At 46.5% G+C, this 26,598-nt stretch overlaps 1 protein-coding gene across 2 annotated transcripts in view; it reads left to right on the top strand.

The window, feature by feature from the left end:
- ZFAT (zinc finger and AT-hook domain containing) overlaps positions 1 to 26,598 on the top strand; it is a 187,687-nt gene that overhangs the window by 13,512 nt on the left and 147,577 nt on the right. For both annotated transcript variants that reach the window (XM_077271269.1, XM_077271270.1), the window contains exons 2-3: positions 16,649 to 16,756; positions 19,435 to 19,596. In XM_077271269.1, coding sequence (XP_077127384.1) covers positions 16,705 to 16,756; positions 19,435 to 19,596 — 214 coding nt within the window. In that variant the 5' untranslated portion in view covers positions 16,649 to 16,704. The remainder of the gene's footprint in view (positions 1 to 16,648; positions 16,757 to 19,434; positions 19,597 to 26,598) is intronic.

Raw genomic sequence — 26,598 nt, 5'->3', positions numbered from 1 at the left:
CCTTTGAACAATTGCAGACTAAACATGATATTCCGAGGTCCCAATTTTTTCGTTTCTTGCAATTGAGATCAGCTTTCCAGTCATATATGAGAGGGGTGGCTACAGGCCGCACAATTTCGTCTTTACCTTTGATAGGAATCCTCAAATCCCAGGGCCTCATCTCTTCTTTATATACTTATATGCTGTCAGCGGGAGCGGGATCAGCCATAGGACTCATCAGGGGGAAGTGGGAGAGACTCATCCCTGACACACAGGAAGAAGAATGGGAGGAAATTTTAGAGTCCCCACTAAAGGTATCCCCATCGGTTAATAATAGAATGACACAACTATATATAATATACCAGTCATATCTGACTCCCGTACGGCTTTTTAAGATGGGTCGACTCCACTCCTCGGAATGTCTGCGCTGTCATTCACCAGACGCGGATTTTATTCACATGATGTGGAGCTGTCCTATCATCCTTCAGTATTGGAAAGAGGTGACATCACTACTTTCATCCATAGTATTACCTTCTGTTCCTCTTGAGCCGTTAATTTGTTTATTTGGGGTGTGGGATGAGGAGACCTGGGGTCATCATGTTGCGATTTTCTTGCGGGAGTCACTTTTCATGGCAAGGAAGGTGGTGGCGATGCGGTGGATGGGGCGTTCGTGCCCCTCCCTCAGATCCTGGATCGAGTTAGTAAATTCGATTATCCCGTATGAGCGTACACTATATCAAAACAGAGGATGCCCGGGTAAATTTGAGAAAATTTGGAGCAACTGGAACTCCTCTCATCTCACTCTATAAACTTATAGTTGGTTATGCTGATGCAAAGTGTCAAATTTCTCTAGATGTTATGCAAGAGAAGGTGCAAATTTATTGTTCGGTGGCAGAAAGGTAGTAAGATATAGTTGTAGTTGTGGTTCAATGACTGTAAATTTTCATGACTCCACGTTAGACTTGTATTGTTCGAATGGAGTACAAGATATGTCGAATGCACATTATGATATTCAGTCATACGTACAGTGTACATATTCCACATTGAATGTAATACTAATGAGCATAAATGTGTATATTGTATGTTTCACTTTATGGTTAATAAACGAATTTAAAAAAAAAACAACACACATTATTGCAAAGTATTTTAATGAAATAAAGACACATGTTGTTGTGATATTTTATTAGACTCTTAATCCACCTGAAGACCATCGTCCTGAAACAAAGTTAAAAAAACAACAATATTCCATACCTTCCGTCGTTATGTCCCACGATGTAAATCCATCTGAAGGGGTTAAATCATTTTACAGCCAGGAGCTGTGCTAAAGCACTCACTCGTGGCTGTAAAACCCTGGGTACTGAATGGAAAGCAGGGTGACCTGTAGTTACCTTGAGTCGCGGTGATGCGCCCTCTGCTGGATGTCCTCATGAACTGGAGCCTTGGAAAAGTTCCCACTCTCGAGTTCATATGAGGACATCCAGCAGAGGGCGCATCACCGCGACTCAAGGTAACTACAGGTCACCCTGCTTTCCATTCAGTACCCAGGGTTTTACAGCCACGAGTGAGTGCTTTAGCACAGCTCCTGGCTGTAAAATGATTTAACCCCTTCAGATGGATTTACATCGTGGGACATAACGACGGAAGGTATGGAATATTGTTGTTTGTTTTTTTAACTTTGTTTCAGGACGATGGTCTTCAGCTGGATTAAGAGTCTAATAAAACATTACAACAACCTGTGTCTTTATTTCATTAAAATCCTTTTTAATAATGTGTGTGTTTTATTAACCATTTCATACGATTGGATTAATAATGGATAGGTGACATAATTGACGCCTCTCCATTTTTAATCTGGCTTAATGTCACCTTACAATAGCAAGGTGGCATTAACCCTTCATTACCCCATATCCCACCGCTACAGGGAGTGGGAAGAGAGTGGCCAAGTGCCAGAATAGGCGCATCTTCCAGATGTGCCTTTTCTGGGGTGGCTGGGGGCAGATGTTTTTAGCCAGGGGGGGCCAATAACCATGGACCCTCTCCTGGCTATTAATATCTGCCCTCAGTCACTGGCTTTACCACTCTGGCGGAGAAAATTGCGCGGGAGCCCACGCCAATTTTTTCCGCCATTTAACCCTTTATTTTACAAGCTACAGCGCTCAAATTTTACACATACACACTACTAACATTAGTAGTGTGGAATATGCAAAAAAAAAAAAAGGGATATGAGATGGTTTACTGTATGTAATCATGTCTCATATCCTGTCGGGTTTAGGCAGGAGAAATGAAAAGCCGGCAATTGAATTACCGGCTTTTAACACATATCGCGCTGAATGAAATCTAAATACAGAATATATATATATGTGTCTCAATGACATATATATATATATATATATATATATATATATATATATATATATATATATATATATATATATATATATATATATATATATATATATATATATATATACTGTATATATGTTTTAATGAACATTTGAGCCCATAAATCCATTAGATGTCGGTTTTGCAAGCCTGCGAGAAAATATCGCAGTACGGATGCCATACGGATTACATACGGAGGATGCCATGCGCAAAATACGCTGCAACACCCTGCCTACGGATGACATACGGACCACTATTTTGGGAACATTTCTGCGTATTACGGCCGTAAAAAACGGACCGTATTTACATACGCTGAGTGTGATGCCGGCCATATTCAGAGCCATATGAGAGCCTGTCTTTTTTTTTTTTTAATTTATTTATTTTTTCCCAGGCGATGACTTCTTTTAGTGATTTATTTTATTTATTTTTGATTACTTTTATATTTTGGATATTAATACGATGAAAAGTGACATTATTTTGGGAGTTTATTTTGTTAGTTTCGATACCATTATCTGTATTCTTTTTTTTTTTTCTTAATATAAATACGCTACACTGGAGGCAGTGTAGACATCACAAGCTCCTGAACTGAGTGATTGGCTGCAGCGTTGATATGCCCTGCTGTCACTATGTCGCTTCTGCAGCCAATACTCACAGGCGCCGGACCTGGGGAGGGTGAGGACTGTTCTAGATGACTGAAACTCTTCAGAGTCCACTTGGACAAAAGTGGGAAAGAAAAAACCCTTTAAGGATCCCACTTCCATTGTAAAAATGTTGAAACGTGGGGTGTGGAATAAAATGTAACTGCAAAGTGGTCGAGCGCTATAGGGCTTCAGGTTGGCTGATAACTGAAAGCAATAGATGAATGACAGCACACGATGGCGCTGCTGGGCAGCTGGCACCAGGGGACTCAATGAGGACAGATAGCAGAGATCAGTGAGCGATGATGATGAGCAGTGCCGGACATATGGATCTATATGGTGCTGTGCTGTCAACACTCGTCCTCTCTAATTCTACATTTTGGCATCTCCAGGGGATCGGGGGCCGCCCGTGGCCAACCTGGGCCCCAGGGAATATCGCATTTCCTGTCTGATGTAGTTCACCACCAATGAGGCCGCAGTGAGCCTGTGCGGCCACTAGATGGGGCTGGAGGAATATACATTGTGCTGTTCCACTGGTGCTGCAGTTCATCCCATGCAAGGAGATCTCCTCTTCAGTTTAACCCTCTCAGTATTCCTATAAGGCTTCCTTAATCCAGGGTTGTTTTTTTTTTTTTTTTGTGGATTAGTAAAGAAGCTTTAATTAAAAAAAAAAAAAAAAAAAAAAAAAAATTCCCCAAAAGAGGGAAGAAAACTCCAATCAAACCTATGACACTTAAAGAAAAACTTAAGGAAAAAAAAAAATCTGTCCAGAAGTCTGAAAAAATGTGTATTTTTGCTTGGGAATGAGAAAGAGACTATGTATCCAGCGGGTCACTGTAATTTACAGCAATATCTCATCTATTCAGGTTTTAGATGGTCAATAACGCAGGCGAATATAAGACACTTTGTAATGTGTCTTATCAGAGAAATATTTTTTATTTTATTAAGCTCCCCAGCATAAAAAAAAAAAAAAAAAGGTGTACCAATGCAGTACTGGTGAGTGACCACTAGATGGGGCTGCAGGACTTCACATCTGGCAGTCAGCAGGGCACAGTTCAGCCTCTGAGTGGTCTAGTCGCCGCTTCCTCCTGCCCTTATTATGTCCGATAATAATAGTCCGATCGTTGGATCATCATTCATTGCCTTATTATATGTTCTGTTCATTATGGCATTTGGTGACTTTTTGCCAGAAAACTTGTGGATGTAGTTTAAAGGGGTTATCCAGGACTTTTATGCTGATGGCAGTGCGCTGGCTCCAACTCCGCTCCGTTCATTGATTCCAGCAAAAATAGTGAATGACTGCAGCAGAGGGTCACCTGCGACCGCTGCTGTGTTCAGAGCCCAATTCTCAGGATCGCTGGGGGTCCCAGCTGTCAATAAGTTATCCCCTGTTCTATGGATACAGGATCATTTATTAACTTTGTGCAAACACTTTACAGTATTTATCGTATCAAACACTTACATAATGCAACCCTGGGACTATGGCCACCAACTGACGCTATTAGGATACATTACATCACTGATCCCGAGTTACATCCTGTATTATACTCCAGAGCTGCACTCACTATTGTGCTGGTGCAGTCACTGTGTACATACATTACATTACTGATCCCGAGTTACATTGTGTATTATACTCCAGAGCTGCACTCACTATTCTGCTGGTGCAGTCACTTTGTACATACATTACATTACTGATCCTGAGTCACATCCTATATTATACTCCAGAGCTGCACTCACTGTTCTGCTGGTGCAGTCACTGTGTACATACATTACATTACTGATCCTGAGTTACATCCTGTATTATACCCCAGAGCTGCACTCACTATTCTGCTGGTGCAGTCACTGTGTACATACATTACATTACTGATCCTGAGTTACATCCTGTATTATACCCCAGAGCTGCACTCACTATTCTGCTGGTGCAGTCACTGTGTACATACATTACATTACTGATCCCGAGTTATATCCTGTATTATACTCCAGAGCTGCACTCACTATTCTGCTGGTGCAGTCACTGTGTACATACATTACATTACTGATCCTGAGTTACATCCTGTATTGTACCCCAGAGCTGCACTCACTATTCTGCTGGTGCAGTCACTGTGTACATACATTACATTACTGATCCTGAGTTACATCCTGTATTATACCCCAGAGCTGCACTCACTATTCTGCTGGTGCAGTCACTGTGTACATACATTACATTACTGATCCCGAGTTACATTGTGTATTATACTCCAGAGCTGCACTCACTATTCTGCTGGTGCAGTCACTGTGTACATACATTACATTACTGATCGCGAGTTACATTGTGTATTATACTCCAGAGCTGCACTCACTATTCTGCTGGTGCAGTCACTTTGTACATACCGGTACATTACATTACTGATCCTGAGTTACATCCTATATTATACTCCAGAGCTGCACTCACTGTTCTGCTGGTGCAGTCACTGTGTACATACATTACATTACATTACTGACCCTGAGTTACATCCTGTATTATACTCCAGAGCAGGGCCGGACTGGCCATCGGGCAGTTCTGGCAAATGCCAGAAGGGCCGATGGCAGTAGTGGGCCGCTCGAGTGTGCCGCTGTCGGCACACTCCCCACGCTGTCGCGGCACACTCCCGGCCCCGCATTCAACTATACCGGCATCATAGACGCCGGTACAGTTGAATGCAATGATGGAGGAGAGAGCGTCCGCTGACGCCCCCTCTCCCATCATTCCCCGCTCTGCCTGCCGCTGACACTGCGGGTGCGCGATGACGTCATATCATCGCGCACCTGCTGTGTGACCGGGCGGGCAGATTGCATCTGCTGAGCCGGAACAGCGCGGGGCACGAGGAGAGAGGTGAGTAGAGTGTATTTGTTTTTGTTTTTTTATCAATGAGTGATGACTGCCTGCCTGCATTACATTCTATGGGGGCTGCCTGCCTGCATTACATTCTATGGGGGCTGCCTGCATTACATTGTATGGGCCTGTGCTGCATTATATTCTATGGGGCTGGCTGCATTCCATTCCATGGGCCTGTGCTGCATTATATTCTATGGGGCTGGCTGCATTACATTCTATGGGGCTGTGCTGCATTATATTCTATGGGGCTGGCTGCATTACATTCTATGGGGCTGTGCTGCATTACATTCTATGGGGCTGTGCTGCATTACATTCTATGGGGCTGTGCTGCATTACATTCTATGGGGCTGTGCTGCATTACATTCTATGGGGCTGTGCTGCATTACATTCTATGGGGCTGTGCTGCATTACATTCTATGGGGCTGTGCTGCATTACATTCTATGGGGCTATGCTGCATTACATTCTATGGGGCTGTGCTGCATTACATTCTATGGGGCTGTGCTGCATTACATTCTATGGGGCTGTGCTGCATTACATTCTATGGGGCTGTGCTGCATTATATTCTATGGGGCTGTGCTGCATTACATTCTATGGGGCTGTGCTGCATTACATTCTATGGGGCTGTGCTGCATTACATTCTATGGGGCTGTGCTGCATTACATTCTATGGGGGCTGTGCTGCATTACATTCTATGGGGGCTGCCTGCATTACATTCTATGGGGGCTGCCTGCATTACATTCTATGAGGGCTGTGCTGCATTATATTGTATGGTGGCTGCCTGCATTACATTCTATGGGGGCTGGCTGCATTCCATTCCATGGGCCTGTGCTGCATTATATTCTATGGGGCTGGCTGCATTCCATTCCATGGGCCTGTGCTGCATTATATTCTATGGGGCTGGCTGCATTCCATTCCATGGGCCTGTGCTGCATTATATTCTACTAGACTGTGGCCCGATTCTAACGCATCGGGTATTCTAGAATATGCATGTCCCCGTAGTATATGGACAATGATGATTCCAGAATTCGCGGCAGACTGTGCCCGTCGCTGATTGGTCGAGGCAACCTTTATGACATCATCGTCGCCATGGCAACCATTATGACATCTACGTCGATACTGTGCCCATCTCTGATTGGTCGAGGCCTGGCGGCAGACTGTGCCCGTCGCTGATTGGTCGAGGCAACCTTTATGACATAATCGTCGCCATGCTGTGCTGGTCTCTGATTGGTCGAGGCCGCCAGGCCTCGACCAATCAGACGCGGGATTTCCAGGACAGACAGACAGACAGACAGACAGACGGAAAAACCCTTAGACAATTATATATATAGATGGGGCTGGCTGCATTCCATTCTATGGGGCTGTGCTGCATTATATTCTATGGGGCTGTGCTGCATTACATTCTATGGGGCTATGCTGCATTACATTCTATGGGGGCTGTGCTGCATTACATTCTATGGGGGCTGTGCTGCATTACATTCTATGGGGGCTGCCTGCATTACATTCTATGGGGGCTGTGCTGCATTACATTCTATGGGGCTGTGCTGCATTACATTCTATGGGGGCTGTGCTGCATTACATTCTATGGGGCTGGCTGCATTACATTGTATGGTGGCTGTGCTGCATTATATTCTATGGGGCTGTGCTGCATTACATTCTATGGGGCTGTGCTGCATTAAATTCTATGGGGCTGGCTGCATTACATTCTATGGGGGCTGTGCTGCATTACATTCTATGGGGCTGACTGCATTACATTCTATGGGGGCTGTGCTGCATTACATTCTATGGGGGCTGTGCTGCATTACATTCTATGGGGGCTGTGCTGCATTACATTCTATGGGGGCTGTGCTGCATTACATTCTATGGGGGCTGCCTGCATTACATTCTATGGGGCTGGCTGCATTTCATTCCTTGGGCCTGTGCTGCATTATATTCTATGGGGCTGGCTGCATTACATTGTATGGTGGCTGTGCTGCATTATATTGTATGGGGCTGTGTTGCATTATATTCTATGGGGCTGTGCAGCATTACATTCTATGGGGCTGTGCTGCATTAAATTCTATGGGGCTGTGCTGCATTAAATTCTATGGGGCTGTGCTGTATTACATTCTATGGGGGCTGAGCTGTAATGCTGGATACAGCTGTAATTATATGTTATATAGTCGTGTTACACTCCCCTCACTTCTTGTAGCCTACAAGTGTACAAAGATATACAGTCACCATGCGACAAGTGGGCCTGTGTAACTTCAAATGCCAGGGCTGAATTTTAGTCCCAGTCCGGCCCTGCTCCAGAGCTGCACTCACTATTCTGCTGGTGCAGTCACTGTGTACATACATTACATTACTGATCCTGAGTTACATCCTGTATTATACCCCAGAGCTGCACTCACTATTCTGCTGGTGCAGTCACTGTGTACATACATTACATTACTGATCCTGAGTTACATCCTGTATTATACCCCAGAGCTGCACTCACTATTCTGCTGGTGCAGTCACTGTGTACATACATTACATTACTGATCCTCAGTTACATCCTGTATTATACTCCAGAGCTGCACTCACTATTCTGCTGGTGCAGTCACTGTGTACATACATTACATTACTGATCCTGAGTTACATCCTGTATTATACCCCAGAGCTGCACTCACTATTCTGCTGGTGCAGTCACTGTGTACATACATTACATTACTGATCCTCAGTTACATCCTGTATTATACTCCAGAGCTGCACTCACTATTCTGCTGGTGCAGTCACTGTGTACATACATTACATTACTGATCCTCAGTTACATCCTGTATTATACCCCAGAGCTGCACTCACTATTCTGCTGGTGCAGTCACTGTGTACATACATTACATTACTGATCCTGCGTTACATCCTGTATTATACCCCAGAGCTGCACTCACTATTCTGCTGGTGCAGTCACTGTGTACATACATTACATTACTGATCCTGAGTTACCTCCTGTATTATACTCCAGAGCTGCACTCACTATTCTGCTGGTGCAGTCACTGTGTACATACATTACATTACTGATCCTGAGTTACATCCTGTATTATACCCCAGAGCTGCACTCACTATTCTGCTGGTGCAGTCACTGTGTACATACATTACATTACTGATCCTGAGTTACATCCTGTATTATACCCCAGAGCTGCACTCACTATTCTGCTGGTGCAGTCACTGTGTACATACATTACATTACTGATCCTCAGTTACATCCTGTATTATACTCCAGAGCTGCACTCACTATTCTGCTGGTGCAGTCACTGTGTACATACATTACATTACTGATCCTGAGTTACATCCTGTATTATACCCCAGAGCTGCACTCACTATTCTGCTGGTGCAGTCACTGTGTACATACATTACATTACTGATCCTCAGTTACATCCTGTATTATACTCCAGAGCTGCACTCACTATTCTGCTGGTGCAGTCACTGTGTACATACATTACATTACTGATCCTCAGTTACATCCTGTATTATACCCCAGAGCTGCACTCACTATTCTGCTGGTGCAGTCACTGTGTACATGCATTACATTACTGATACTGAGTTACCTCCTTTTGTATACCCCCAGAGCTGCACTCACTATTCTCCATTTTTTGAGGTGTATGTGCTTGCTCCTAGAGAATGGTCCGGTGTGCTGTATATATACTGTGTGTACCGTCCTGTTGGGGGCGTCCCTTATTTCCGCCATTGTTCCCCTGCTCTGGATGTTCTTGCTGTGAAGGTTCGCTGGATGTGATGCCGTCCGGTAATTGCCATCTCTGTGCTCTCCTCCTCGGTGTCGCACTGTATTGATATCTCGTCCCTCTGAAATCCGGTTAGCTCTGAAATAGAAGATAAAATTCCAGTTCAATTTGCCGTCAATATCATTCAGATGAAGAATCTCCGCGCCGCCGCTGGTAATTTATTCTCTATTACGCCTTTCTGGATCTGAAGTGCTTTCTGTAAACTACCCGCAAGCTCGCGGGCTCAGCAGGAAGATTGCTGCCGTTTCCATCGTCGTATGCTGCAGGATAATTAATAAAGTTTTTGCTACCGGTTTAGAACAAGCCGATTGTTTGTGAAGAGACATTTATTCATTGTGGTGAAATTTAAAGGATAATTCAGGGAAGCAAATAGATGGCAGATCCAGGCGCAGTGTGGCTACGTTTAACCCCTCTGCAGCATTTTGCGCACATTTTCTGTGATTTTGGTGCTACGCAGTAAGCTCATTGTGTCATAGATGTATGATACAGAGATGGTGAGATCCGCATCTCCTGGCAGAATCCGCAGCCACGGATTTGCCGCGCTTTTTATGCGGATTTTATGCGGAATTGATGCGGATTTTGTACGGATTTTCAGCGGTTTTTGCCACTGTGGATTTTTATCATGGAGGGGTGCAAAAATGCTGCAGATCCGCACAAAAGAAGTGACATGCACTTCTTTGAAATCTGCAGCAATTCCGCACTGATTTTTCCGCACCATCTGCACAGCTTTTTTTTTTTTTCCCATTGAATAACATTATACTGTACATCACATTGCTGATCTGCAGCGTTTCTGCGCGGGAAAAATCCACTGCGGATCCATAGCAAATCCGCATCGTGTGCACATAGCCTTAATCTGTATTCGCTGCTTTTTCATCTTACCCTTTTCCCTTACCGGCGGCAGAATGCCTTCGTGTCCTAACCCTATCACGTAGCTGTGGCAGAATGCCTTCTCGTCTGACCCCTTTCCCTTATCGGTGGCAGAATGACTCCTCGCCCAACCCCTTTACCATATCGGTGGCAAAATTCCTGCTCGTCCAACCCTTTTCCTGTATTGGAGGCAGAATGCCTTCTCGTCTGATGCCTTCTCGTCTGTCCCTCTTCCTGCATCGGTGGCAGAATGCCTTCTCGTCTGTCCCTCTTCCCGTATCGGTGGCAGAATGCCTTCTCGTCTGTCCCTCTTCCCGTATCGGTGGCAGAATGCCTTCTCGTCTGTCCCTCTTCCTGCATCGGTGGCAGAATGCCTTCTCGTCTGTCCCTCTTCCCGTATCGGTGGCAGAATGCCTTCTCGTCTGTCCCTCTTCCCGTATCGGTGGCAGAATGCCTTCTCGTCTGTCCCTCTTCCCGTATCGGTGGCAGAATGCCTTCTCATCTGTCCCTCTTCCCATATTGGTGGCAGAATGCCTTCTCGTCTGTCCCTCTTCCCGTATCGGTGGCAGAATGCCTTCTTGTCTGTCCTCCTTCACGTATCGGTGGCAGAATGCCTTCTTGTCTGTCCTCCTTCACGTATCGGTGGCAGAATGCCTTCTTGTCTGTCCTCCTTCACGTATCGGTGGCAGAATGCCTTCTTGTCTGTCCTCCTTCACGTATCGGTGGCAGAATGCCTTCTCCTCTGTCCCTCTTCCCGTATCGGTAGCAGAATGCCTTCTCGTCTGTCCCTCTTCCCGTATCGGTGGCAGAATGCCTTCTTGTCTGTCCTCCTTCACATATCGGTGGCAGAATGCCTTCTTGTCTGTCCTCCTTCACGTATCGGTGGCAGAATGCCTTCTTGTCTGTCCTCCTTCACGTATCGGTGGCAGAATGCCTTCTTGTCTGTCCTCCTTCCCGTATTGGTGGCAGAATGCCTTCTCGTCTGTCCCTCTTCCCGTATCGGTAGCAGAATGCCTTCTCGTCTGTCCCTCTTCCCGTATCGGTGGCAGAATGCCTTCTTGTCTGTCCTCCTTCACGTATCGGTGGCAGAATGCCTTCTTGTCTGTCCTCCTTCACGTATCGGTGGCAGAATGCCTTCTTGTCTGTCCTCCTTCACGTATCGGTGGCAGAACGCCTTCTCGTTTGTCCCTCTTCACGTATCGGTGGCAGAATGCCTTCTCGTCTGTCCCCCTTCACGTATTGATGGCATTATGCTTTCTCGGCTGTCCTCCTTCACGTATCAGTGGCAGAATGCCTTCTCGTCTGTCCCCCTTCACGTATTGATGGCATTATGCTTTCTCGGCTGTCCTCCTTCATGTATCGGTGGCAGAATGCCTTCTCGGCTGTCCCTCTTCCCGTATCGGTGGCAGAATGCCTTCTCGTTTGTCCCTCTTCACGTATCGGTGGCAGAATGCCTTCTCGTCTGTCCCCCTTCACGTATCGGTGGCAGAATGCCTTCTCGTTTGTCCCTCTTCACGTATCGGTGGCAGAATGCCTTCTCGGCTGTCCCTCTTCCCGTATCGGTGGCAGAATGCCTTCTTGTCTGTCCTCCTTCACGTATCGGTGGCAGAATGCCTTCTCCTCTGTCCCTCTTCCCGTATCGGTGGCAGAATGCCTTCTTGTCTGTCCTCCTTCACATATCGGTGGCAGAATGCCTTCTTGTCTGTCCTCCTTCACATATCGGTGGCAGAATGCCTTCTCGTCTGTCCCTCTTCCCGTATCGGTGGCAGAATGCCTTCTCGTTTGTCCCTCTTCACGTATCGGTGGCAGAATGCCTTCTCGTCTGTCCCCCTTCACGTATCGGTGGCAGAATGCCTTCTCGTTTGTCCCTCTTCACGTATCGGTGGCAGAATGCCTTCTCGGCTGTCCCTCTTCCCGTATCGGTGGCAGAATGCCTTCTTGTCTGTCCTCCTTCACGTATCGGTGGCAGAATGCCTTCTTGTCTGTCCTCCTTCACGTATCGGTGGCAGAATGCCTTCTTGTCTGTCCTCCTTCACGTATCGGTGGCAGAATGCCTTCTTGTCTGTCCTCCTTCACGTATCGGTGGCAGAATGCCTTCTTGTCTGTCCTCTTTCACATATCGGTGGTAGAATGCCTTCTCGGCTGTCCCACTTCCCGTATCGGTGGCAGAATGCCTTCTCGTCTGTCCCTCTTCCCGTATCGGTAGCAGAATGCCTTCTCGTCTGTCCCTCTTCCCGTATCGGTGGCAGAATGCCTTCTTGTCTGTCCTCCTTCACGTATCGGTGGCAGAATGCCTTCTTGTCTGTCCTCCTTCACGTATCGGTGGCAGAATGCCTTCTCCTCTGTCCCTCTTCCCGTATCGGTGGCAGAATGCCTTCTTGTCTGTCCTCCTTCCCGTATCGGTGGCAGAATGCCTTCTCCTCTGTCCCTCTTCCCGTATCGGTGGCAGAATGCCTTCTTGTCTGTCCTCCTTCACATATCGGTGGCAGAATGCCTTCTTGTCTGTCCTCCTTCACATATCGGTGGTAGAATGCCTTCTCGGCTGTCCCACTTCCCGTATCGGTGGCAGAATGCCTTCTCGTCTGTCCCTCTTCCCGTATTGGTGGCAGAATGCCTTCTCGTCTGTCCCCCTTCCTGTATCGGTGGCAGAATGCCTTCTCCTCTGTCCCTCTTCCCGTATTGGTGGCAGAATGCCTTCTCGTCTGCCCCTCTTCCCGTATCGGTAGCAGAATGCCTTCTCGTCTGTCCCCCTTCACGTATTGATGGCATTATGCTTTCTCGGCTGTCCTCCTTCATGTATCAGTGGCAGAATGCCTTCTCGTCTGTCCCCCTTCACGTATTGATGGCATTATGCTTTCTCGGCTGTCCTCCTTCACGTATCGGTGGCAGAATGCCTTCTCGTCTGTCCCTCTTCCCGTATCGGTGGCAGAATGCCTTCTCGTTTGTCCCTCTTCACGTATCGGTGGCAGAATGCCTTCTCGTCTGTCCCCCTTCACGTATTGATGGCATTATGCTTTCTCGGCTGTCCTCCTTCACGTATCGGTGGCAGAATGCCTTCTCCTCTGTCCCTCTTCCCGTATCGGTGGCAGAATGCCTTCTTGTCTGTCCTCCTTCACATATCGGTGGCAGAATGCCTTCTTGTCTGTCCTCCTTCACATATCGGTGGTAGAATGCCTTCTCGGCTGTCCCACTTCCCGTATCGGTGGCAGAACGCCTTCTCGTTTGTCCCTCTTCACGTATCGGTGGCAGAATGCCTTCTCGTCTGTCCCCTTCACGTATTGATGGCATTATGCTTTCTCGGCTGTCCTCCTTCACGTATCAGAGGCAGAATGCCTTCTCGTCTGTCTTCCTTCACGTATTGATGGCATTATGCTTTCTCGGCTGTCCTCCTTCACGTATCGGTGGCAGAATGCCTTCTCGGCTGTCCCTCTTCCCGTATCGGTGGCAGAATGCCTTCTCGGCTGTCCCTCTTCCCGTATCGGTGGCAGAATGCCTTCTCGGCTGTCCCTCTTCCTGTATCGGTGGCAGAATGCCTTCTCGTCTGTCCCCTTCACGTATTGATGGCATTATGCTTTCTCGGCTGTCCTCCTTCACGTATCAGAGGCAGAATGCCTTCTCGTCTGTCTTCCTTCACGTATTGATGGCATTATGCTTTCTCATCTGCCCCCCTTCACGTATCGGTGGCAGAATGCCTTGTTGTCTGTCCTCCTTCACGTATCGGTGGCAGAATGCCTTCTTGTCTGTCCTCCTTCACGTATCGGTGGCAGAATGCCTTCTTGTCTGTCCTCCTTCACGTATCGGTGGCAGAATGCCTTCTCCTCTGTCCCTCTTCCCGTATCTGTGGCAGAATGCCTTCTTGTCTGTCCTCCTTCACATATCGGTGGCAGAATGCCTTCTTGTCTGTCCTCCTTCACATATCGGTGGTAGAATGCCTTCTCGGCTGTCCCACTTCCCGTATCGGTGGCAGAACGCCTTCTCGTTTGTCCCTCTTCACATATCGGTGGCAGAATGCCTTTTCGTCTGTCCCCCTTCACGTATTGATGGCATTATGCTTTCTCGGCTGTCCTCCTTCACGTATCAGAGGCAGAATGCCTTTTCGTCTGTCTTCCTTCACGTATTGATGGCATTATGCTTTCTCGGCTGTCCTCCTTCACGTATCGGTGGCAGAATGCCTTCTCGTCTGTCCCTCTTCCCGTATCGGTGGCAGAATGCCTTCTCGTCTGTCCCCCTTCACGTATTGATGGCATTATGCTTTCTCGGCTGTCCTCCTTCACGTATCGGTGACAGAATGCCTTCTCGGCTGTCCCTCTTCCCGTATCGGTGGCAGAATGCCTTCTCGGCTGTCCCTCTTCACGTATCGGTGGCAGAATGCCTTCTCGTCTGTCCCCCTTCACGTATTGATGGCATTATGCTTTCTCGGCTGTCCTCCTTCACGTATCAGAGACAGAATGCCTTTTCGTCTGTCTTCCTTCACGTATTGATGGCATTATGCCTTCTCGGCTGTCCTCCTTCACGTATCAGTGGCAGAATGCCTTCTCGGCTGTCCCTCTTCCCGTATCGGTGGCAGAATGCCTTCTCGTCTGTCCCTCTTCCCGTATCGGTGGCAGAATGCCTTCTCGTCTGTCCCTCTTCCCGTATCGGTGGCAGAATGCCTTCTCGTCTGTCCCCCTTCACGTATTGATGGCATTATGCTTTCTCGGCTGTCCTCCTTCACGTATCGGTGGCAGAATGCCTTCTCGTCTGTCCCTCTTCCCGTATCGGTGGCAAAATGCCTTCTCGTCTGTCCCCCTTCACGTATTGATGGCATTATGCTTTCTCGGCTGTCCTCCTTCACGTATCAGAGGCAGAATGCCTTTTCGTCTGTCTTCCTTCACGTATTGATGGCATTATGCTTTCTCGGCTGTCCTCCTTCCCGTATTGGTGGCAGAATGCCTTCTCGGCTGTCCCTCTTCCCGTATCGGTGGCAGAATGCCTTCTCGGCTGTCCCTCTTCCCGTATCATTGGCAGAATGCGGTCTCGTCCCACCCGTCAGCTGTAGTTGTTTTCACCTATTGCTAAATGCTTCAAGGACCAGTTCATTAGGGCCTTATTTCACCACCGTACCAGGATTTACCGCAGGTTCATCCTCATCTCGTATGTGGGAGCTCTTCAGATATTTTGTGTTTTCCCTTCTTCAATCAGTAAATTATTTCCAGCCCAGGGAAACCTTACTTTATATTCTAGGAACGATGGGTGTAACGTTTGCGGACGTCATGGTGGTCATACCTGGTGTTTCTGCACATGAGCTGCTCATGTTTTCAGCTGAAGGTGAGGCAAGGTGCAATACTGTACACGGACTGTGAGGATTTTCTCCCAATATCCCAGTAAAATTCTGTGTGTGGAATAATAAGAGGCAGAAATATTACTATCGCATAAAAAAAACAAGATCATGATGATAATTTTGATTTATTTATTCTATATAGTTACATAGTTATTAAGGTTGAAGGAAGACTGTAAGTCCATCTAGTTCAACCCATAGCCTAACCTAACATGCCCTAACATGTTGATCCAGGGGAAGGCAAAAAAAACCCATGTGGTAAGAGTAACTCCACCATGGGGAAAAAAATTCCTTCCCGACCCCACATACGGCAATCAGACTAGTTCCCTGGATCAACGCCTTATCAAGGAATCTAATATATATACCCTGTAATATTATACTTTTCCAGAAAGGTATCCAGTCCCCTCATATGACAAATGCTCAGGCTACAATTTTTTTTTAATCTAATTTTCTTACTAATTCCTTCAAAAACAAATTTTCTTAGCATGTTTATTGGGTATTTGTTACTCTCTCTTGGTACTGTGGCTTTAAGAGTTAAAGGAGAACTTGTTAAAAAATCACATAAAAAGAAAAAGCTGTACATTTATTATTTTAGGTTAAGGAACCATAAGGAACCATGACGGGCCGGGTGAGGTTTGAAAAACCTTGAGACAGGGATAGACAACTTGGTGCAACCTGTGCAGCCACATGGGGTCTCCCGAGATGAGGGGGACCATTTCTACCTCCAAAACAGCACATAATTGGAGACATCATAATGAAACGTTGGATTGTTGGGTTTTGGAAGGGAGCTGCCATGTTTTTCTAATCCTGTCTGACCCCCTGTAATATAAATGACTAAGTCTCCCTTTTCTCTCGCAGGCTGCTGGTGTTGAGCGTCCCGCTGCCCCCTATGGAGAGGTTCAGCTGCCGGCCAAATGCATTCTGTAGAGAACAGCTGCAACAATGACGTCTCCCGGGTGAACGAAGGTACTGCGGCCGGAGGAGAGGGTGAAAAGCAATGATAGCATGTGCATTGGTGCGGACCCCCCGCCGATCCTGTATGCACGTAGCTGATCTCCAGTATGGATGAGAAATGTATGACCGTGATGGGCTGGCTGCTATGACCCCCCCCACCTATCCAGATAACAGGGGTCTCAAAGTCCCTGTGTGAATGAGTCGTTCCTAAGTATATCTGAACATTAACTGTTAATAGGAGTAGAAATGGAGCAGTGGTCCCCCTTTTGCTCCTTGACTCCCCCTTTTGCTCCTTGACTCCCCCTTTTGCTCCTTGACTCCCCCTTTTGCTCCTTGACTCCCCCTTTTTTGCTCCTTGACTCCCCCTTTTTTGCTCCTTGACTCCTCCTTTTGCTCCTTGTCTCACCTTTTGCTCCTTGTCTCACCTTTTGCTCCTTGACTCCCCCTTTTGCTCCTTGACTCCCCCTTTTGCTCCTTGACTCCCCCTTTTGCTCCTTGACTCCCCCTTTTGCTCCTTGACTCCTCTTTTTGCTTTGTGTCGCACCTTTTGCTCCTGGTCACCTCTGTGCTCTAGGTTGCTCTTTGGGTACTTATACTCACACACCCCTCTGTTCTGCAGATTAGTGGGGGGGTCTTGGCAGTTGGACCACTGGCAGTCTTACATTTATCATCTGTCCTGGAAGTAGGTCATATTTGTTGTTTACAGGACACATTCTTTAACCCCTTTGCCCCGAAGCCTGTATTCACCGTCCTGACCGGGCCAATTTTTACAATTCTGACCACTGTCCCTTTATGAGGTTGTAATTCTGGAACGCTTCGACGGATCCCGGTTATTCTGAGATTGTTTTCTCGTGCCATATTGTTCTTCATGATAGTGGTAGCATTTTTTTTAATATAACTTGCATTTATTTGTGAAAAAAATGGAAATTTGGAGATAATTTTGAAAATTTCACAATTTTCAAACTTTAAATTTTTATGCCCTTAAATCTCACATCGCACAAAATAGTTAATAAATAACATTTCCCACATGTCTACTTTATATCAGCACAATTTTGGAAACATAATTTTTTTTCTTTTTTGTTAGAAAGTTATAAGGGTTAAAAGTTGACCAGCGATTTTCTCATTTTTACAACAAAATTTGTAAAACCATTTTTTTTTTAGGGACCACCTCACATTTGAAGTGACTTTGAGGGGCCTATATGACAGAAAATACCCCAAAATGACACCATTCTAAAAACTGCACCCCTCAAGGTGCTCAAAACCACTTTGGCTATTTATCCTAAGTCATGTTGCAAGACTCCTTAAAGGGATGATTGTGACTTGTAGGATCGCTACTTCCAACAGATGGTGCTATAGAGTTCAAGTCCTCTTTGAAGAGGCAATTTGCCTTTTAGACCTAATTTTTTTTATTTTCGCAAAGCGTAACTGTAGAAAATGGACCCTACAATTAGCTGATACCCCACCTGTGGGAAAATCTACTGTTTGGGCGCACGGCAGGGCTCAGAAGGGAAGGAGCGCCATTTGAATTTTTGAATGTAAAATTTTCTGGAATGATTAGCGGACTCCATGTCGTGTTTGGAGAGCCCCTGATGTGCCTAAACAATGGAAACCCCCCACAAGTGACACCATTTTGGAAAGTAGACCCCCTAAGGAACTTATCTAGATGTGTGGTGAGCACCTTGAACCCCTAGGTACTTCACCGAAGGTTATAAAGTTAAGCCGTGAAAATAAAAAAAAAATCACATATTTCCTGCAAAAATCTTTTTTTAGCTCCAAATTTTATTTTCACAATGGTAACAGGAGAAAATTGAGGTCTAGTATGAAGTCTCCACAATCAGTGATGGTTTGGGGAGCCATGTCATCTGCTGGTGTAGGTCCACTGTGTTTTATCAAGACCAAAGTCAGCGCAGCCGTCTACCGGGAAATTTTAGAGCACTTCATGCTTCCCTCTGCCGACAAGCTTTTTGGAGATGGAAATGTCATTCTCCAGCAGGACTTGGCACCTGTCCACACTGCCAAAAGTACCAATACCTGGTGTAAACAGTATCACTGGGCTTGATTGGCAGCAAACTCTTCAAGAGGAAGATGAGAGACACCAGACCCAACAATGCAGACGAGCTGAAGGCTGCTATCAAAGCAACCTGAGCTTCCATAACCCCTCAGCAGTGCCACAGGCTGATCGCCTCCATGCCACGCCGCATTAATGCAGTAATTCATGCAAAAGGAGCCCGACCAAGTATTGAGGGCATTTACTGAACATTCATTTCAGTAGGACAACATTTCGGATGTTAAAATAATTTTTTCATGCCGGTGTTATAAAGTATTCTAATTTACTGAGATAATGACTTTTGGGTTTTCATTGGCTGTAAGCCATAATCATCAACATTAACAGAAATAAACACGTGAAATAGATCAGTCTGTGTGTAATGACTCTTTATAATATATCAGATTCACTTTTTGTATTGAAGAACAGAAATAAATTCACTTTTTGATGATATTCTAATCTTGTGAGAAGCACCTGTATGTACCGACAGACGAGCTAACAGCAGCTCTGGAAATAATCTCTGAAAGGGCAGAAAAATAGGCACATTGACATAGTGAAATACTGCAGTGGCTGTCTGGAGTGTTTCTTTTGTTCAGTGTAACTTTGTTACCTTTTTAATTTTTTTTTTTTTTTTCCCTTTTTTTAGGATCCAGCTCCATCTACATGTGTAAGCTGTGTAATCTGTTCTCTCCCTGTCACCCCGAGCTGCTGTCACATGTTACCGAAAATCACACCAAAGAAGGTCTCAGCCCCGAGCACATCATCATCCCTCTCCGTCCACTGGTGCCGCCCAGCAGGAACGCAGAAGGTGAGATGCAGGTTTGTTTTTGGAGCTTTTCATCCTTCCATGTGATCACAAGCTTTGTGCCTAAGAGTAAAGGATGAGTGAAATTGCCCAGCTCAGTGTGAACAGGGCGGCGGGATTCTGCTTGCACTCATGTCCTGCAGCTCAGAATGAACAGGGCGGCGGGATTCTGCTTGCTCTCCTGTCCTGCAGCTCAGTGTGAACAGGTCGGCGGGATTCTGCTTGCTCTCTTGTCCCTCAACTCAGTGTGAACAGGTTGGCGGGATTCAGCTTTCTCTCTTGTCCTGCAGCTCAGTATGAACAGGGCGGCGGGATTCGGCTTTCTCTCGTGTCCCGCAGCTCAGTATGAACAGGTTGGCGGTGTTCTGCTTGCTCTCGTGTCACGCAGCTCAGTATGAAAAGGTCGGCGGGATTCTGCTTTATCTCGTGTTCCCTAGCTCATTGTGAGCAGGTCGGCAGGATTCTGCTTGCTCTCGTGTTCCACAGCTCAGTGTGAACAGGTTGGTGGGATTCTGCTTGCTCTCGTGTTCCGCAGCTCAGTGTAAACAGGGTGGTGGGATTCTGCTTGCTCTCGTGTTCTGCAGCTCAGCGTAAACAGGGTGGCGGGATTCTGATTTTTCTCGTGTTCCGCAGCTCAATATGAACTGTTTGGCGGTATTCTGCTTGCACTCATGTCCTGCAGCTCAGTATGAAAAGGTTGGCGGGATTCTGCTTTCTCTCGTGTTCCGCAGCACAGCATGAACAGGTCGGTAGGATTCTGCTTTTTCTCGTGTTCCGCAGCTCAATATGAACTGGGTGGCGGTATTCTGCTTGCACTCATGTCCTGCAGCTCAGTATGAAAAGGTCGGCGGGACTCTGCTTTCTCTCGTGTTCCGCAGCTCAGCATGAACAGGTCGGTAGGATTCTGCTTTTTCTCGTGTTCCGCAGCTCAATATGAACTGTTTGGCGGTATTCTGCTTGCACTCATGTCCTGCAGCTCAGTATGAAAAGGTCGGCGGGATTCTGCTTTCTCTCGTGTTCCGCAGCTCAGCGTGAACAGGTCGGCGGGATTCTGCTTTCTCTCGTGTCCCGCAGCTCAGTGTAAAAAATACAGCTCAGCTCAAATAAAAAAACCAATTTTACAGGCCACATATATTGGCGACACAAGACGCGTCTCTTTTTTTTAAGTTTTTGAATTTTTATTTTTTTTTTAAAGCGCCAGCATAACTAATAATAAAAAAAAAAATCGAAGTTTAGTATAATCAGAATCATACAGACCTGGATAATCCAGTCACCAGGTAATTTTTGCCACACAAAGAATGCCGTAAGAAAATAATTAATAAAAGGCATAATCTTCATTTTTGGTTGTTGTTGTTTTTTCACCCCACTTGGAATCATTTTCCCTGTTTTCAGTACATTTATATGGTAAAATGAATGGTGCCGTTCAAAACTGCAGCTCGTCTTGCAAAAAAAAATGCAAGCCCTCATGCGGCTATGTGGATCGAAAAGAAAAAAAAAAAAAGTTACGGCTCTTGGAGGGAGAGGAGGAAAGAACAGAAGTGCAAAAATGGAAATTGGCACAGTCAAGAAATAGTTAAGTGCATCTGTGCCTTCCTTCGCCATGCTGGAAGTGACCACCAGTCTCCCCACTAATGGTGGGAACTCCACCGGTCACTGATTTAGGGGATTTCTTTTTGTCATTTGTGATCAGAAACCAAAGTGAGAGAATGAATGATGTTTTGGCTTTTTTTATGGCGGGAGGCGAGGGCTCGGCCCCCTACTAGATATTCGGCTTTACAGGATGTGACTGATGTGGAGGGCCGCGTCGTTTCATAATGGCACCAAATTCCCGTGTCTGGGGGAGAATTATGAAAGATAACTGCTTTTTAAAATCTGGAAATGATTCCATTCGCCGTCATTATCGGCATCGCCAGGTATTCACATAGGTCTGCAAGTCTCCATAACAAGGTGGAATCAGTCTTGTGGTTCTTGTTCATTTAAAGGGGGTTGTACCATTTCTACTATTTGTAGCCCATAGGCACCATGACATATGAAAATAAGAGCGTGTGCTTTTAATCACCCTCCCTGGGTCCAGCGCTGTCTCTCCGCTCTTGCTGACAGTCTTTTGTTGATCGGCTGCAGCGGTGACATCTCTCATCTGATGAGGTAGGTCCTCAAAGCCTGCGGTCTGGAGTAGCAGATCTTAAGCAGCACGGACCGGAGGCACTGGTGCAGCGTGGTAGAGGAGTTGGGCGTGCAGCAGTGTCAAAGCTGTAGTGAAGCTGAGCTGAAGCAGAGTTGATCTGCAGAAGTGGAAAAGTGAAGACTAGATGTAGCAGCACAGGAACAGCAGAGTTGCAGTGTAGACCTGATGTAGCAGAGCTGCCTAGTTGTACTAGTGGGAGCCAGATGCAGCACAGCTTGATCAGCTGAGTTGTTGTAGTGGAGGAACAGATGAAGTAGAGCTGAGACTTGGAGAATAGAAGACTGTGTCACGTCACCCTCGCCAGGTTTAATTGAGAGATGAGACTGGCCGGAGTAGAGGAGCAATGCGGTGTTCAGCAGGGAGACTATGCTGAACCTTCCTAGTAATTATTTTATCTCTCCACAGCTGGATTCACTGATACACTGCTCAGTACTACATACTACTGCTGCTTCTGTAGTAGAGCGACATACCGTAGATACAGGAGAGCAGAAATCCTTCATGTCTGCTATGTATGGGAGACATTGTAGAAGCTCATCTCCATCCACTAGCTCAGAGACAACTGAAAATGAGAGAGAGAGAGCCTGCGGAATGGGGAAGAGAAATACAGAGTACAAGTCCTGTAATGGTCAGAAAACACTCTGGCATTGCCCATGGATTGCAGCAGTTATTATTCTGAGCACTGTCCTGATTAGCAGGAGGTGAGATGATTGCCGCTGAGTACCGTGCTGGGCTTTATTATTGACGGATCAGGCTGCGATCACAGCCAATGTCCTAGCGGGCAGCTCCAGGGGCCGGGAACTTGAGCAATGAACCCTCGCTCCCGCGCAGCAGATAACGAGGCTGTCAGTCCCCTCCGCACTGATCATCTGCGGCTTGTAGACAGACGCACGTCCCTGCCAGGAACAAGTCTGCGCTAACGAGACTCTGCACAACACTCCTCTCCTGTCATAGATATTCGGGAGGCAATAACTGCGCTCCCTCCATTTCCCCCCCGCAGATCACGCTCAGCCGAGGTCAGGGGGATTTTTTTATATCTCTAAATTCTGTTTCTTCTTGTTTCCCATCCTAATCGGGAAGGAAGCGGCAATTATACCAGGATCGGAGGGCTGCCATCATCCTAGAAGTGCAGCGAATTATTAACCTCTTCATGACCAAGCTTGTTTGGTAGGGTCGGTTAGCAGGACACTGTCCGTCAGCCGTATCAATAACCCGTGGAGGCCCGGAGGTAAGAGGCGGTTCTCAGGGCTCCCATCCTGCGACCATAGATAGCCGATGTGGCCAATGGACTTTTGCTTAGCACCTCTTCGTGGTGACTGCTCCGGCGCACCCGACTTACATTGACGTCTGTAGGAGGCAATGCCACCTGGGACCTAAATGTATGGGTAGCCAAGATGATTGGCACTGCCCCGTCTGCGGTGTCGCCCTTTGTGAGCAGACCTCACTGTTGCCCTTTGCTCTTGCTCGTATGCGATGTTGAGTAGCGGAGATTCAGGCGCTGCACATTTCTATCCATCCGACCTACAAGCCGCTGGGCCGCGGTGCTGCAGACAGTAACTAATGATGTACGCGGAGCCGGGCAGGGAGCGCATTAATCACAGGGCTCGGGTGAACCGTACAGGTGACGGGGACTTCTCCTAAGTACCTGATCGATGTCTGGGTGAGCCGGGGGGTTGTCAGGTCACGGGTGCAATTGTAAAGCATCGAACTCTGGCCCCATAGTGGTATTTATGGTATATACGCGTAATGCAGACCTAAAGGAAAGATATAACATGGGTATGAGCGTGCATGACCCCCATGATCAGTGATGGCCCACGACCTCTACCGCCCAGGAGCCCAGACATCTGTGTACCCCCGATCTACAGAAATTACTACATGGTTCTCATGCTGGTTACTCGTTCCTCTACGTTCGGCTTCCAACACCCTCCTTCTTTCTTTTCCTTGCCCCTCCCTTGCTTAACCCTGGCTCCTCCCACTTGTTCCTCTAGCTGCTCATAATGCACACCTCCGCTGCTGCAGAACCTCATAATGCACACCTCAGCTGCTGCAGAACCTCATAATACACACCTCAGTTGCTGCAGAACCCCATAATACACACCTCAGCTGCTGCAAAACCTCATAATACACATCTCAGTTGCTGCAGAACCCCATAATACACACCTCCGCTGCTGCAGAACCTCATAATGCACACCTCCGCTGCTGCAGAACCTCATAATGCACACCTCAGTTGCTGCAGAACCTCATAATGCACACCTCAGTTGCTGCAGAACCTCATAATGCACACCTCAGTTGCTGCAGAACCTCATAATGCACACCTCAGTTGCTGCAGAACCTCATAATGCAGCCCTCAGCTGCTGCAGAACCCCATAATACACACCTATCTCAGCTGCTGCAGAACCTCATAATGCACATCTCAGCTGCTGCAGAACCTCATAATGCAGCCCTCAGCTGCTGCAGAACCTCATAATGCAGCCCTCAGCTGCTGCAGAACCTCATAATACACCCCTCAGCTGCTGCAGAACCTCATAATACAAGCTGCTGCAAAACGTCATGATGCACACCTCAGCTGCTGCTAAACCTCATAATGCACACCTCCGCTGCTGCAGAACCTCATAATGCACACCTCAGCTGCTGCAGAACCTCATAATGCACACCTCAGTTGCTGCAGAACCTCATAATGCACAGCTGCTACAGAACCTCATAATGCACACCTCCGCTGCTGCTAAACCTCATAATGCAAACCTCCGCTGCTGCAGAACCTCATAATGCAAACCTCAGCTGCTGCAGAACCTCATAATGCACACCTCCGCTCCTGCAGAACCTCGTAATGCACACCTCAGTTGCTGCCGAACCTCATAATGCACACCTTGGCTGTTGCAGAACCTCATAATACACAGTTCGGCTGCTGCAGAACCTCATAATACACCTCAGCTGCTGATGTCCATTAGTGTGCCAAATCTACAAAACACCCTGAGCAGTTGTAAGCTTTCTCCGTCCCGAGCAGTGAGGCTCTGGGGGCTGCACCGCACGGCTCCTCCAGGACGTCATTTACTTCCACGTCTTGGCTACAGTCACGGATCATTTAGCTGCATGTTCACCATAAACAGCGACAAGCTGCCAGCGGATATCAGCGAGCGCCGGGAGACGGCAGAGAGCGGCCAGGAGCGCGGAGAAGGTGCAGCTTCATTATACATGCTGTGCGGTCTCTCCCCAGTGCGGCTGCCAGACGGAGAGCAGGAAGAATTCACTGTAAAGCGTCTCCGTTATTAATCATTACCGCTGCCTCTAATGTGAGAGATCGCGTCACTATCACTCAGTGTCAGCGCGACAGGACCGAGGGCCCTCATCAATAACGCCCGATTCTGCTCCCACCTGTACATTTCTATTCTATGTGTTATGTTAGGTATGTTCCTATACACAGGGGGGTAGTATTATAGTACTCATATTCTTTACATAGGGGCAGTATTATAGTAGTTATATTCTTATACATAGGGACAGTATTATGGTAGTTATATTCTTGTAGATAGGGGCAGTATTATAGTAGTTATATTCTTGTACATAGGGACAGTATTATAGTAGTTATATTCTTGTACATAGGAGCAGTATTATAGTAGTTATATTCTTGTACATAGGAGCAGTATTATAGTAGTTATATTCTTGTACATAGGGGGCAGTATTATAGTAGCTATATTCTTGTACATAGGAGCAGTATTATAGTAGTTATATTCTTGTACATAGGGGCAGTATTATAGTAGTTATATTCTTGTACATAGGGGCAGTATTATAGTAGTTATATTCTTGTACATAGGGGCAGTATTATAGTAGTTATATTCTTGTACATAGGGGGCCGTATTATAGTAGTTATATTCCTGTACATAGGAGCAGTATTATGGTAGTTATATTCTTGTACATAGGAGCAGTATTATAGTAGTTATATTCCTGTACATAGGGGCAGTATTATGGTAGTTATATTCTTGTACATAGGGGCAGTATTATAGTAGTTATATTCTTGTACATAGGAGGCAGTATTATAGTAGTTATATTCTTGTACATAGGAGCAGTATTATGGTAGTTATATTCTTGTACATAGGGGCAGTATTATAGTAGTTATATTCTTGTACATAGGAGCAGTATTATAGTAGTTATATTCCTGTACATAGGGGCAGTATTATGGTAGTTATATTCTTGTACATAGGGGCAGTATTATAGTAGTTATATTCTTGTACATAGGAGCAGTATTATAGTAGTTATATTCTTATACATAGGGACAGTATTATGGTAGTTATATTCTTGTAGATAGGGGCAGTATTATAGTAGTTATATTCTTGTACATAGGAGCAGTATTATAGTAGTTATATTCCTGTACATAGGGGCAGTATTATGGTAGTTATATTCTTGTACATATGAGCAGTATTATAGTAGTTATATTCTTGTACATAGGGGCACTATTATAGTATAACATTACAATAACATAAACACTCGATTCGCCCGCCCTGCTCATGCATAGCAAAACTCGTACACTCAGCAGGCAGCCCTGGCTGACCGGCCTGACCAAAGAACTGAGACAGGCTTCCAGGGTCACTGAGGGGAGATGGAAGCGATCCCGCTCTGCCGACCACTTCACTGCATACAAGCAGTTCCTCGCCAGCTTCACGTCCACGCTCACTGCCGCAAAACAAATTTCTCATATCCTCCCAGACTCACAACCCTAAACAGCTTTTCAACACTTTCAAATCTCTACTCCGTCCCCCCGCACCCTCTCCCTCCTCCCTCATTTCTGCTGAAAACTTTCTCTTTCTTTAAACAGAAGATCGATACGATCA

Source organism: Ranitomeya variabilis, chromosome 6, assembly GCF_051348905.1.
Source record: "Ranitomeya variabilis isolate aRanVar5 chromosome 6, aRanVar5.hap1, whole genome shotgun sequence".
Lineage (NCBI taxonomy): Eukaryota > Metazoa > Chordata > Amphibia > Anura > Dendrobatidae > Ranitomeya > Ranitomeya variabilis.
This window is presented reverse-complemented; position numbering and strand designations above follow the sequence as displayed.